The sequence below is a fragment of the Dendrobates tinctorius genome, unplaced genomic scaffold (assembly GCF_039654945.1).
Source record: "Dendrobates tinctorius isolate UK_male_01 unplaced genomic scaffold, ASM3965494v1 ptg000167l, whole genome shotgun sequence".
Classification (NCBI taxonomy): domain Eukaryota; kingdom Metazoa; phylum Chordata; class Amphibia; order Anura; family Dendrobatidae; genus Dendrobates; species Dendrobates tinctorius.
Window position 1 is genome coordinate 2607565 of NW_027361834.1, and position 15663 is coordinate 2623227.

A 15663-nucleotide genomic window follows, 5' to 3' on the forward strand; every position below is an offset into this window, starting at 1 on the left:
AGAAGGGATTTTCCTAGTAGTGGACAACCGCTTTAAGCTGCAGATATGGGGTTAAACTACGTTATTAATGTTCTCACATTGTGCAGCGCCCATGCTGAGAGCCCCGCTGCCGGGAGGAAATGAACCTCCCCCCCGGCAGTGTTCAGCTTCCAGTCATGGGGATGGCGCCGGCAAGGTTTCAGTCACCTCTTTGTGTACAGAGAGCGGTGGCGGTAACTGTGCCTCAAGCACGCACTGACTGACAACTGTAATGATGAGCGAGCTGTCAGTCAGTGCTGGAGGCACAGTTATAGCAGCTGCTCTCTATACACAGAGAGGTGACGGAAACCTTGCCGGTGCCATCCCCATTGCTAGTCGCCAAACACTGCTGGGGGGAATAAAGTTCATTTACTCCTGGCAGCGAGGCTTTAAGTGCAGCCGCCACACAGTGTCAAGTCATAATTTATCTGCAGATTAACCCAATATCTGCAGAGTAATAGTGTTATTTTACATCACCGCTTCCCTTTAAGTCTTGTGTGTTGGTTGTACACAGAGGTCACAATACATATTGTACAGCAGGGTAGAACTGCTACTCTAGTCGTTTTTGAGAAGTATTTTTAGCCAAGGAGGAGTATGTGGATATGGATTGGGGGATGGTAGAATCACGCATTCTGCATGTGCTGTTCCAAAGCCCAGTATACAGGCTTCCCGCACTACTCCTGTAAGCCTATGGGCTGAACTCATCAATATCAGTGTAGTTCTCACCTGTCTTCATTAGAGGGCGTCCTAGAGTCAGACGCTCCTGATTCATGTAGAGGCGTGTGAGTAATGTGCACCTGAGCATAAATCCTACTCCAGTCTCTGCTGGAATAACGTTTGTGAGGTAGTGAATGCTGCCGCTTGTCATGAAATTGATGGGCGGCGGTTGTCACGGCCTCTGCCTCTGCTCAACCCACTTAAAGCTGGGTGAAAATGGCGTGAGAACGTCAAAAGTTGCAGAATAGCCCCCCCCCCGTAATAAAGAATAAAATATAAAGGGGGGTCCCATGGCCATACAGGCCGTAGATGGAGTATTAAAATTATTTATTTTAAGTCAGATTTTCTCCTCATAAAGTTATAATTTTGTTGTGGTAATCGGATTTTATGCAAGGTTTCTGAGAGGAATTCTTGGCGCCGTTTTTACGGGCCCTGATTGGTGGATTCAGATTTCAGGTGTATTTTCATTGGTTGATTTTGCTTTGACAGCTGTGGTGATAATATATAAACCCGTTTGGCAGTTTTTTCCTCACACAGCATTTCTCTGAAGAAAAAGAAGATTCCCCTCCCTCCCTTACTGTTTGAATCGAATGTCGTGAGGCTTATTTGTGGGAAAATCACCCGCTAAGGGGCGGATTGTTTCTTCTGCGTAATTATTTTGGGTATTTAATATGGATTTATTTATGAATAGATTGGTTAATATTTATTTAACCCAAAATAAACTCACGGCCATTTTTCATCCACTATTGTTGTGTCTGTGTTATTCATTTTAGTTAATTAAATCGGTCTTGTATGGCCATGTCAGCGCAGCCTCAAATTTCGACACAACTATGTGATTTTTCAAAGCTTTTTTACACCAAAACACAAGTAAAATCGGGGAAGTGTTTGTACCGACATAGCAGAGCTGAACTCGACATTTAATTCTGGTGAAAGCTCCCATGCAGTCTGGGGCCTCCACTCAGCTAATGTCCACGCCGGGCCGCATTAGGGGTGGGGTGCACGCGCGTCGCCACCATGTTTCTGCAGTCGGGAATTTCATGCGCAGGACTCACCGATCCCCAGAACCACCCACATTGTCAGAGCGAAACGGCGTGAAAACACCGAAGGCAGCACCAGATTTGCTCAATCTCACCTTCAGTAATAATTTTGTGATTTTTCAAAGATTTTTATTCTATCGTTATCACTTTGATTAATCGGGGGCCAATGAGTGTACAATATTATCTGAGCTTCACATAGTTGCTTGTGCTGCAGTCCTATGTAAAATAACAGTGCACAGATGTTGCAGAGGAGATTGTGCTGCAGTCCTATGTAAAATAACGGTACACAGATGTAGCAGGCAGGCATTTGTGCTGCAGACCAAGGTAAAATAACAGTGCAAAAATATAGCAGAAGAGTATGTCCTGCAGTCCTAGGTAAAATATCTTTGCAGGGTAAAGCGCCTGCTGGACGGCAGCCGTAGTGCGGAGCGCTCAGCAGTGATACGTGTCTCCATTGTCCTCTGCACACAGCCGGGCCTGGACTCAGTTCCCGGTACCGAGCAGCTGTTCCCTGAGCAGGAGGCGCTGCGGCCGCCCAGTCAGCTGAGCGCACATTACTGCCGGCTCTACACTCTCCTGCCGGCACTCCGCCCACACACGTGACCGAGCACGTGGTCCCGGCCCCAGCACAGCTCCTTTCTCTGACACGTGACGCCAGTAATGAACCCGGAAGTCACAATGTCACCCTCCATCCTGCGCACGGGGGCCGGCAAGTTGTGCGTGCGCTTCCTGCAGGTGAGGCTCGGCAGTGGGCACACACAGGCGAGTGAGGAGCTTCTACATGCCGTTTTCTTCTGTCCCCACATCCCTCAGTCAACCCCAGCAGTGATGTGATATTATAGAGCCCGGTTCACACTGACTATCCAGTGTGCGTTTCATGTAGGCACCAGAAGACTCCAGCACGCATTTCCTTCCCCATACACCTCCGTGGCCCCGTCAGCTCAGATCCATGGCCCTCCGCCTTTATTTTCTTCACACAGGCACCACTCAATAGATGTGTGTGTACCGTCATGGCTGAAAGTGTTGTCCCCCTTGAAATTGTTCCAGAAAATGAAGCATTTCTCCCCCAAAAATATTGCAGTTACACATTTTGATATACAAATGTATATTTCCTTTATGTGAATTGGAAAAACACAAAAAAAACTACAGGACAAATTGGACACAGTTGCACAGAAAACTCCAAAAAATGGTCCAGACAAAATCGCTGACACCCTTTGGAATGAGTGACTGCAATCAATCGCTTCCTATAGCCATCAACAAGTTTTTTACAACTCTAACTGGAATTTTGGAGCACTCTTCCTTTGCAAACTGCTCCAGGTGTCTCATATTTGCAGGGCGCCTTCTCCCAACAGCAGTTCTAAGGTGTCTTCAGTAGGATTTAGATCTGATCTCATTACTGGCCACTTCAGAGCTCTCCATCGCTTTCTTCCCATCCATTTCTGTGTGCTTCTTGAAGTATTTTTGGGGTCATTGTCCTGCTGGAAGACCCAAGACACAAACCCAGCTTTCTGACGTTGGGCACTACATTACACACCAAAATCCATTGAAAATCTTCAGATTTCATGATGATTTGCACACAGTCAACGCACCCAGTGCCAGAAGCCATAAAATAACCCGAAAACATCTGTGAACCTCCATCATATTTGACTGTAGGTACTGTGTTCTTTTCTTTGTAGGCCTCTTTCTGTTTTTGGTAAACAGTAGAATTTTGTGCTTTACCAAAAAGCTCCATCTTGGTCTCCTCTGTCCAGAAGAAGCTTTCCCAGGAGGATTTTGTTGTACATACATTTGGCAAACCACAGTCTAGCTTTTTATGTTTGTCAACAGTGGGATTCTCCTGGATCTCCTGCCATAGCATTCATGTCATACAAATGTCAAGGCTTAGTTCAGACTGACGTTGATGCACCCTGAGCCTGCAGGACAGCTTGACTGTCTTTGGAACTTGATTGGGGCTGCTTATCCACTACCGGACTATCCTGTGTTTCAACTTTTTACATTTTTCTCTGCCGTCCAGGGAGGTTAGCTTCTGTGCCATTGGTTGTAAAATTCCTGATTATATTGTGCACCGTGGATAAAGGAACATTACATAAAGTTCTCTGCAGATGGACTTGTAACCTTGAGATTGTTGCTAATGTTCAACAATTTTGGTTCTCAACTCCTCAGACAGTTCTCCATGCTTAGTGTGGCGCAAACATTTAGCCAACTTCTCCCCTTATTATCTGGTTTCAGGTTTGATTGTCATATTGCCCACACCTGTTACTTGCCACAAGTGAGTTTGAACAAGCATCACATGATTGAAGCAAAGTTGTTTACCCACAATTTTGGAATTTTGTCAACAAGTTTGTCCAGCCTATTTTTGGGGTTTTGTGTGAAATGACGTCCAATTTGCCTTTTTTTCTCTGTTTTTGTTTTGTTCCAATACGCAAAGGAAATAAACTTGTGTAATTGCAATAATTTCCTGGAATAATTTCAAGGGTGCCCACACTTTCAGCCATGACTGTATACCGTGTGTGTATATATCACCTACCTGCACTGTATATATACTCCTCAGCATTGAAAGTGCCCTACCAAGAAGAATGTTATAAAATTATGGAACTCACAGAATCTATAGATTTGTTATTGATAAATAATTTTCCTAAAATTTGGTTTATTCAGTATAGAGTGTGAGCACGATTGTACAGAAATCCCCACATTTACACGCATTGACTTATTAATGGTTGTCTGAGGGATATTTGTCCACACTGAATCTACTTGGTCAAGTCATCAAGATCTGCTGCTGGCTGCTCCTTTTGCTGACCAATGATGTCCCACATGTGCCCAATTGAAGATAAATTTGGAAACGCTGCAGGCCATGGTAGCATTTTTATGCATGCAGGCTGCTCACAGTAGCAGAAGCAACATGCGGCCTGGTGTTGTGTGGAAAAACTGCTCCTGGGACACTTTGGAGAAATGGCTGTAGCACTGGTTCTATGACCAAATGTGTGTGATGCCATGCTGCTAGTGTACCTAGAATAATGGCTGTATGAATGGTGCCACCGTACAGTATACCAGCCTACAGCCAGGAGTAAGACTAGTGTGGCGTTCCCTCGTGAAGGGCTCTTCATTGACCCTACCTGTGAGGGGCGTTTGTTAAATATTTCCCCTGACCCACTTCCTGTGGACTGAGAGCAATGAAACTTGGTACAGTTATTAGTCCTTCTCTACATAGGTGCCAGCTACGGGGACACACTTCTCCCATCTCTTTAAGCAACTGTAAACACCTCGCTAGTAGAAGTCGACAGGTTGCTCCAAAAGCCATGTTGTGACCTGGGAAATCAGAGTCTTATCATCTGGAAAATGCTTGCCCTTCAAAAATAACTTAATTGTTGGAAAGAGATGGAAGTCCGATGGTGCGAAGTTGGGTGAATAAGGGGGATGCAGTAGAATTTCAAAGCCAAAGGAGATGCTTCCATTTGGGCAGCATGTGAGTTGTGAACTGGTGCATTGTCTTGCAGAAGGTGGACACCTTTGGTGAGCATGCCATGTCTCTTGGCTTTGATGGCCTCCCGCAATTTCTGCAGCAGTGAAGCATAGTATGCCGCAGTGATCATGCTACCCTTTGCTAGGAAATCCATCAATACTACTACGTGCTGATCGCAAAATACTGAGTGTTAGGGTATGTGCACACGTAGTTTTTAGCAGGGCTGTGGAGTCGGAGTCGTGGAGTCGGAGTTGGAGTCGGTATAAAATGGACCGACTCCGACTCCTAAAATATATAATAAATTGGGTACAGTAATTCAATGCAGGATGTGCTGAATATTTTTTCATAGGAGTTTGGGAAAGTTATGAAATGTCCTATAAATGGCTGTTATATTCATGATCTAAGGCTACATTCACACACAACGTTTTTCCTGTGTTTTTTGAGGATACGTTTTTCAGCTGCAAAAGCTGATCATCTTTTTAAAAAACTGCATCACCTGAAAGGTTTTCGAGCTCATAGATAATGTTTTCAATAGCAAAAGCAGATTAGAAATCTGCTCTATCTATATATCCATTTATCCATATCTGTCTATCCATATCGTATCTGTACCAAAAAGAATGAAAACCGGGTAGTACACCAATATATATTCTGTTCTATCTAAACATGATTATTGGATCATAAAAATGATTAAATGTCTGAGGTTCACATTGTACTACAATAAATTTTTCACTTAAATATAAGCAATATGTGTGGGAGTCGGAGTTGGAGTCGGAGTCGGTGTAAGGGAAATTGAGGAGTCGGAGTCGCAGGTTTGGCTTACCGACTCCACAGCCCTGGTTTTTAGTCTCTGCGGATTTTGTAGAGAAAACCGCAGGAAATCCGCAGGACAAAGTGCTGCGGTTTTTCTGCGGTTTATCTGCGGATTATCTGTGTTTTTTCTGCGGTTTTGCCCTGCGGTTTTACACCTCATAATGGATGAGGTGTAAAACCGCAGCGTTTCTGCACCAAACAATTGACATGCTGCGGATTGTAAACCGCAGCAAAACCGCGCGGAAAAAAACGCAGCATGTGCACAGCTTTTTTTAATTTCCATAGGAAATAAAGGTACTGTACAACGCAGCAGAATCTTCCATTGCGTCGGACTGGACTTTAGTCTCAGGATCATAATGATGGACTCATCTTTCATCCTGTGTGATCAGTCTGTTGAAAAAGTCCTCCTGGTTTCCATTGCACATCATCAATAGAGCCTTAGAGCATTCAACTCGTACCTGCTTCTGGAACAGTGTGAGCAGCCGGGGATCCCAGCGAGTGGATACCCTATGCATGTGAAGATGGTCTTGGATGATTTTTTTTCCACCGACTCTAAAATCTAGGTGCGTCTTATAAAGTGAAAAATGCGGTGTGTATATGTGTGTATATGTATATATATATATATATATATATATATATATATATATATATATATATATATATTGCCAAAAATAAGGGAAGGAAAGACTGCAGTGTATGGTAATCTAACAATGGAAACTTCAGGTTTTCAGCCATAGAATGGAGAAGTTGCTGTTTGCTGTTCACCCAGTGATGAAAGAACGAGACGCAATGTAAATGGGACAGCGGTTTACTCTGTTTTCTCCCGCAGTCCCACGTAAATTGCATGGCGCAGAGTTCGATCATGTGCACCTCCTGTGCATTGAAGCTTGGACCCTACACGCTTCCATAGTTTCAGGCTGTTCTATGGATTGCTGATCCCCCATCTCCATGTGAATGTGCCTACTGCTCTGTTACATGTGTGCAATATAGGGACTACCGTATATACTCGAATATAAGTCGAGATTTTCAGCCCAAAAAATTGGGCTGAAAGTCCCCCTCTCGTCTTATTCGAGTCATATACAAAGGGGGTCAGAGGGGGAGGGGGGGCGGGGATGTCAGGTCATACTTACCCGTCCTGACGCTGTGTCTTGAGCCCCCTAGCTTCTCCCCATGCTCTCTCTTCCTGCCTTCAGCGGTCACGTGGTGCCGCTCATTAAAACTCATGAATATGCGCATATTAATGAGCGGTATCACAAGACCGCTGAATGCAGGAAGAGAGAGCGCGGAGAAGCTGGGGACTCAAGCGACAGCGTCAGGACGGGTAAGTATAGCGATACTCACCTGTCCTGCGTCCATGGCTGCTTGCTGCTGTCTGTCATCGGTCAGTGACTTCAGACAGCAGAGGGCGCGGTGACGTGATTAGTGCGCGCCGCGCCCCCTGCAGTCTGAACGTCACTGACTGATGACGTGCAGATAGCGGTGAGCAGCCATGGACGCAGGACAGGTGAGTATCTGACACCCAGCGACGGAGAGGTGAGTATGTCATTTTTTTTATTTTTACATGCAGCAGCAGCATGGGGGCAGCATATGAGGGAACAATCTATGGAGCTATTTATGGGGGCAGCATATGAGGGAACAATCTATGGAGCTATTTATGGGGGCAGCATATGAGGGAACAATCTATGGAGCTATTTATGGGGGCAGCATATGAGGGAACAATCTATGGAGCTATTTATGGGGGCAGCATATGAGGGAACAATCTGTGGAGCTATTTATGGGGGCAGCATATGAGGGAACAATCTATGGAGCTTCTTCTGAGGACGCCATATGGGGGAATAATCTGTGGAGCATTTCCCACCCTAGACTTATACTCGAGTCAATAAGTTCTCCCAGTTTTTTGTGGCAAAATTAGGGGGGTCGACTTATACTCGAGTATATACGGTAATTATTTTCATTTCTTGCATTTTCCTAATACCGGTAGTTCAGTTTCATGAAATGTAAATCCTTTTCTAATTTCAATTTCAGGCATCATAAAGTGAGTGAAATCCTAAACCGTTTGATGAACATGATTACTCTGTGATCCCTGGTCCTGGAGTAAAGGTTTGTTTTTGTATTTCTGCTTGGATGGGACATGCTGGATAAGTAACACTTCCATTATTTGGTTACTCGGCATACACTTCTAATTATATGGTACATTGCAAAGTAAATGATAATTACTATATAGGAGTAGTGAACATTTCTGCACAAGTATAGTCCTCTTGTGAACTTTTTTTTTTTGTTCATCTGTATACTTTTAGGCTGAGTTCACACGTGGCATTTTTTTCGCATTTCCGCTGCGGTTTTAACCGCGAAAAATAAGCATCCCATGCATTCCTATGTTATTCCGCAATGCTGTGCTAATGCTGCGGTTTTTACCGCGGCGGAATCGCTTCGTGGTAAAAAACGCAGCATGCTCATTAATTTTGCGGAATCGCGGCGATCCCACACCCATAGGAATGCATTGTTCTGCTTTCCGCATGTGGCTGTGCCCACCATGCGAAAAGTAAGCAGAACAATTGCGGATGGTACCCACGGTCCGGAGGAGAGGAGACTGTCCTCCGGGCTTTGGGTACCATATCCCTGTAAAAAATAGAAATTAAAATAAAAAATACTGTTATTCTCACCTTCCGACGTCCCGCGCAGACTTCCCGCCTCTCTCCACGCTCCCGTTCCCAAGACTCCTTTGCGAAAATGCCCGCGAAGACGTCTGTTCTCGCGGGATCGCAAAGTCTCGCAGTCATTTGCGTGACTTCATCGCAAATTACAGCGAGACGTCGCGATCCCGCGAGAAAGTATGTCATCGCGGGCATTTTCGCAAAGGATTACTGGGAACGGGAGCGTGGAGAGAGGCGGGAAGGCTGCGCGGGACGTTGGAAGGTAAGAATAACACCATTTTTTATTTTATTTTTTTTTTATTATTTTTTACATTTTATCTTTTACTACTGAGGCTGCATAGGCGGCCTCAGTAGTAAAAAGTTGGTCACACTTGTCAAACACTATGTTTGACGAGTGTGACCAACCTGTCAACCAGTTCTCCAAGCGATGCTACAGATCGCTTGGAAAACGCTAGCATTTTGCAAGCTAATTACGCTTGCAAAATGCTAGTTTTTCCGAGGGGAAATCGCATGAATTTAAAATGTGATTTTCCCGCGGAATGGAATTCCGGAACTCTCGCGGTAATTTCCTCGAGAGTTCCGCTGCGGGTGAACCCAGCCTTAGGCTAAGTGTACACGTAGCAGAAATTTTCTGCTGAAAAACAGGACTCCCTTCCAAGAAACTGCGATTTTTGCGCGTTTTTTTTGGCGTAAATTAATGAGCATGCTGCGTTTTTTACCGCGATGCGGTTTTTTTGCGGTAAAAAAACGCTTCAATGTGCACAAAAAGTGCTAAATGCATAGAAATGAATGGGAAGCTTCTTTTTCGTGTTTTTCCCACGGATTTTTTGGCAAATACGCGGGGAAAAACCGCGAAAAAAACGCTGTGTGTGAACACAGCCTTAGTATCAGTTCCTCATGTTTTTTTTTAAATTTCTGCTTGCTGTCCTTTGATAGGAATTTCTTATTTTTTTTTTAAAGGGAACCTGTCAGCATGCTTGGCGGATAGGAGTTACGGCCACCGCCTTTCAGGGCTTATCTACAGCATTCTATAATGCTGTAGATAAGCCCCCGATCCGATCTGCAAGAGAAGAAAAACAACTTTTATTATACTCACCCGGGGGAGCAGTCTGGTCTGTTGTGTATTGCAGGGCCAGTTCCGGCGCCTCCCATCTTCTTGCGATGCCGCCCTCCTGCTTACTTTATGTGATGATGCATTGCTGCGACATCCGCACAGTCTCCCTGGCATCGTGCTCCTGTGCAGGAGTACTTATCTGCCCTGTTGAGGGCAGAGCAAAATACTGCAGTGCACAGGCCCCGGGAAAGGTTAGCTATGCCCAGCTCCTGCGCACTGCAGTAATTTGGTCTGCCCTCAACAGGGCAGATAAGTACGCCTGTGCAGGAGCACGATGCCGGGGAGCCATGAACCAAGCAGGAGGACGGCATCGCAAGAAGATAGGAGGCACCGGACCCAAACCTGCGACACCCATCGAACCGGACTGCCATGCAGGTGAGTATAATAAGTTATTTTTCTTCTCTTGCAGGTCGGATCGGGGGCTTATCTACACCATTATGGAATACTGCAGATAATTCCTGAAAGGCAGTGGCCACATCTTATATCGGCCAAAACTGCTGACCGGTTCCCTTTAAGCTTCTAGGGGATTAACGCTGTCTTGATCGTGTGATCCACGCAGCCGCGTTGCCTAGTACAAAGCTTATTGCAGAAGACTGTATTGTAACTGTAGTTGGTTCTGCACCTCTGTGTCCATCAGGTAGCCTGGAAGGAAATAAACGTGTTTCCTATTGATTATTCACAAGTAAAGATATTGAAAGTTTTTTTGGGATATTCAACCTTGACACCAAACATTACAGCAGTCGTGAATTCCAGAAATTTTGTTTTTTAATTTTTTTGATTTTTTTTTTTTTTTCTTTTCAGTAAAATCTAAATATTTGACACATATTTATTAACTTTTTTCTTGTATTATATTTTTATGGTTTAGGGTTTTTCTTTTGTTTTCATAGTATGCTCAATTGTCTGTTAATTTAATAACGTAAGGCTTTTATTATCGGCCAAGTGTATTCCCAGTCATGTATTCTGGGACATAACATGCATACATGACTTAAGGCTTTTCATTCTCATCCATGTGTATTGCCAGCCATGCGACTTTCCTGCTATTTGCATGTACGCCATGTGTTTGTTCACTATCATTGGTTCACTGTGTTTTAGATGAGATAATTGTAATGCAGTTGTTATACCATGATTAAGGGCAAGTGATTCCCCAGAAACGCGGCAGTTTTAACAGTTTTGTCATTTTATGTATACAAGATGAAAGAATTATTGGGTTTTATTCACCCTTGGATATGCCGTCTCTTCCGTCTTCCCCTTGGCTAGATAGGATACAACTGAGTACAAAAAAGTATATACCGTAGTTCTGTTACAGTATATTAATATTATATGCCTGCAGACCATTTCCTGTGACCACTTTGAAAACCGTGAAAGCAATAGAGAGGAAAACCCCCAGAAAGCTCAAAGTAGAATATATTTGTGACCCCTCTTTCACAATCAAAACTTTTTTTTTCATTACTAAAAGAATAAAAAACTGAATGCTTTGGTGTTGCCATAATTGTGCTAATGAGGAGAATTGTATTTCCAGGTCATTTTACCCCACAATGTACGCAATAAAAACAATTCTCAAAAAACCTTTTCAGAATTGCGTTTTTTTTTTTTTCACCTTTTCAACTCACTTTGGATTTTTTTTTTTCACATTTTCCAGGTTACTATGGTAAAATGAATGGGTAACTCAAAAGTACAACTTGTCCCACAAAAGAATAGCTGTTAAGCATCTCTGTAATAATGTATAAAAGTTGGAAGAAAGGGAAGAAAAAAATAAAATAGTCCTTGTTGGAAAAAGGTTAAAGGAATTGTCTGAGTGAATATTAAACAAAAGTAAAGTAGAAAGGAAAAAGTATGTAAGATTTCCAAATAGTTTTGTCTGATTCATTATTTCCAACTTTTCGAGGAGTTGCAAAATTTTTTCTTTTTGGTGCCAATCTTGCACAATATGTGTCTTTTTGTGCTAAATAGTTAAAGACAAGTTTTGATTTTGTGAAAAATCCATGAAACGTGTACAACGTTTTGATAAGTGAGTTCAACAAATTATAAATCGTCCCTCTGTGTTCCTCGGGGACGTCTTTCGTGTTCTTTCAACCAGGCTCTGTCTCAAGCATAACACAATAGTAAGAGAATTGTGTTTACATGTCGCCTTTGGTGGTTTTTGCTCCATTTATTTGGTTTATGTTCTTTAGCACACATTGTTATTATGCCCTGGCCAAAAGACACTTTTGGCCAATATACTCTCTATGCTCAGATTTTTAGAATTTGAAAGTGGCTTTGGGTAAGGGAAGTCTGAGGTATTTACAGTCGTAGCACCAAGTAGCCCATGTGCCCCTTGGCCAAATCATCAGGCATCTGTGTGCCGCATGAATAAATCACTCTAAGGCTGGAGTCACACATAACGTAGAAAAATACGGACCGTATTGTACGGCCGTAATACGCATAAATGGTCCCTAAATGGTGCTCCATATGTCATCTGTTGTCAGGGTGTGGCCGCGTATTTTTCTCATGTAAGCATCCGGATGTAATCCGTATAGCATCCGTATACCGTTTTTTTCTCACAGACTTGCAAAGCGGACATATAATGGATCCCAATGACAGGTTTTCAAATCCAAACGAAAGAATAGATATATATATATATATATATATATATATATATATTTATTTATTTATTTTCACAAAGTTCTTCATAGCAGAGTAGCCGCTAATTCAATTGCCGCCTTCTGTCAAATCATTCCCCAACCCGACATGAAATGACACATGGTTACATACAGTAAACCATTTCATTTCATGTTTTTTTTTTTTTTATATGTCCCTGACTAATAATTAGATGAGGGTTTGTGTGCAAAATTTGGGAGGTGTAGGTGTTAATTAAAGGGGTTAATTCATTGTAAAAAAAAATGTGTGGGCTCCTGCTGTAATTTGTCAACCAGAGAGGTAAAGCAGGTGAGTGAGGGCAGATTTTAATAGCCATGAGAGGGACCATTGTTTTTGGCCCCCCCTTGGCTACAGAAATCTGCCCCCAGACACCCCAGAAATGGCGCATCTATAAGATGTGCCAATTCTGGCACTTATCCTCCCTATTCCCATTGCCCTGTAGCGGTGGTGAATTGGTTAATATAACAAAGGGTTAATGTCACCATTCGATTGTAAGGTGACATTAAGCCGATTAATAATGGAGAGGTGTCAATAAGAGGGCTATCGCTACAGGGCAATGGGAATAGAGAGGATAAGTGCCAGAATTGACACAACTTATAGATGCGCCATTTCTGGGGTGTCTGGGGGCAGATTTTTGTAGCCGAGGTGGGGCCAAAAACAATGGTCCCTCTCATGGCTATTAAAAATCTGCCCTCACTCACCTGCTTTACCTCTCTGGTTGACAAATTACAGCGGGAGCCCACACATTTTTTTTTTTTTTTTTTACAACGAATTAACCCCTTAAATTAACACCTACACCTCCCAAATTTTGCACACAAACCCTCATCTATTAGTCAGGGACCTATAAAAAAAAAAAAAAATGAAATGGTGTACTGTATGTAAACCATGTGTCATTTCATGTCGGGTTGGGGAATGATTTGACAGAAGCCGGCAATTGAATTAGCGGCTATTCTGCTATGTAGAACTCAGTGAAATATAAATATATATGTGTCTCAATGACGTGTGTGTGTGTGTGTGTGTGTGTGTGTGTGTGTGTGTATATATATATGTGTCTAGATCTATTCTTTTGTTTCTTTATTAAACCTGTCAGTGTGAGTTTACTGTATAGCGCACTGAATTGCCGGCTTTTCTAAAAGACACCGGGTGCGTATTTCCCGCAAGTCACACGTGTGGTCCGTGTGTAATGCGTATTTTTAGCGCACCCATAGACTTGCATTGGCTTAGTACGCTGACAATCGCAGCATGCTGCGAATGGCACGGACCGTAAAATATACGCAAGAAAAATACGGCTTATGGGAGCTGCCCCATAGAGAATTATTGGTCCGCGCGCAATGCATTTTTTTAACGCCTCTCACTCGTCCGTATTCCTCTCTAGTGTGACGCCGGCCTAAACTGAAAACCAGATCAGCAGATAATTGGAAAGTGCAAGTAAAAACACGTTGACCCCGATTCATCGAGACTGGCATTTTTTACCCCAGTATTAATGAACAGTACGCTTGTGTAAGAGGCCTGCGCCCGTTAATGAATATGGTACATCAGCTGCTGTGTGCTACCACGAGAAATTTCTCAAAAAGAGGTTTCTCCTATATCTGTCAAAAAATGAAATGTGCCCATGGTTTTGGTTCAGTTGTCCAGATAAAATTTGGGAGGAGGTTGGCAAACCTGATGGAAATGAAGCCTGCCCACACATTACAGCTGATAGGGAAACCATGATTCTATGGGGTCCCTTCATACCCTCATACTCATACACCATATTTTCATATTCCTATAAAATTAGCTGACTGCAGAAGTCAACTCTCACCTTAATCTTGTCATTCTGTGCTCTCACCTCTATGACACATATGCGCTATGTGAGTGCAGTGGGTTTGAATGGAGGAGACTGTGATGTGTTCAGTCATATGATCCTCCATCATCGGCCATTTAACGTGTCATGTATTCATTGTAAACAAACTATGGCTGACAAAATAAAGCGATGGACCTCTTTTAAAGGATTGTTCTAATCTTCTTTAACCCCTTTCCTACACTAGACGTACTATTCCGTCCATGTGACCTGGTACCTAAGTCCTACGTCTAGCGCGAGCCGCTGCACTCACGGGGGGGATATTGGGGGTTTAGGGAAGCATCGGGAGGGAGGGGGCTCCATCCTTGCTTCCCTGAGACCCCCACAGCAGCGCGATGTGCAGCACTGCTGCGGGGGACTCCTTCCCTGTAGGTCCCCGAAACCAAAATGGCAGCGGGGACCTTCGGGGGACCTGCAGTGAGGCGGCTTCCTCATGCCTGCAAAGCTGCACTGCCTGTGACAGATCGCTGATCTGTCACAGCGATCTGTGATGTGACAGATCAGCGATCTGTCACATGACAGTTATGTCCCCCCTGGGACATTGTAATAAAGTTTGAAAAAAAAAAAAAGTGTAAAAATAATTATTTATAAAAAATCGCTAAATAAATTAAAGATATTCCCTAATAAATAAAATAAACAAAAGTACACATATTTGGTATCGCTGCGTCTGTAATGACCTGCCCTATAAAACTGTCCCACTAGTTAACCCCTTTATTGAACCCCTTAAAGAAAAATAAAAAATGAAGCAAAAAATAAAGCTTTATCATCATACCGCCGAACAAAAAGTGCAATAACGCGCGATCAAAAAGACGGCTATAAATAACCATGGTACCGCTGAAAACGTCATCTGGTCCCGCAAAAAACGAGCCGCCACACATCATCAGCGAAAAAATAAGAGTTATAGCTCGCAGAATAAAGCGATGCAAAAATAATTATTTTTTATATAAAATTGTTTTCATTGCATAAAAGCGCCAAAACATAAAAAAAGACGTAAATGAGGTATCGCTGTAACCATACTGACCCGAAGAATAAAACCACGTTATCAATTTTACCACACGTGGAACGGTGTAAACGCACCCCCCAAAAGAAATTCATGAAACGCTGGTTTTTGTTCATTCTGCGTCCCAAAGATTGGAATAAAAAGCGATAAAAAAATGGCACGTGCCCGAAAATGGTACCAATAAAAACGTCAACTCGTCCCGCAAAAAATAAGACCTCACATGACTCGGTGGGTCAAAATATGGAAAAATTACAGCTCTCAATATGTGGTGATGCATAAACTATTTTTACAATAAAAAGCGTCTTTTAGCGTATGACAGCTGCCAAACATAAAAACCCACCATAAATAGTATTTTTTACTCTTCGCCACGACAGCA

General features: G+C 43.1%; 1 protein-coding gene across 5 annotated transcripts in view; it reads left to right on the forward strand.

Moving 5' to 3' along the window:
- Positions 1 to 1707: 1707 nt before the first annotated feature.
- Positions 1708 to 15663, forward strand: part of OXNAD1 (oxidoreductase NAD binding domain containing 1) — a 119131-nt gene continuing 105175 nt past the window's right edge. The window contains exons 1-2 of one of the 5 annotated variants that reach the window (XM_073550729.1): positions 1721 to 2534; positions 8068 to 8142. Coding sequence is in view for 3 of the 5 variants with exons in the window: in XM_073550725.1 (XP_073406826.1) it covers positions 2433 to 2534 (102 nt within the window). In the remaining 2 variants the exon portion in view is untranslated. Of the gene's footprint in view, positions 2535 to 8067; positions 8143 to 15663 lie in introns of all 5 variants that reach the window. The other 4 variants (XM_073550728.1, XM_073550725.1, XM_073550726.1 and 1 more) reach the window with 4 other exon arrangements.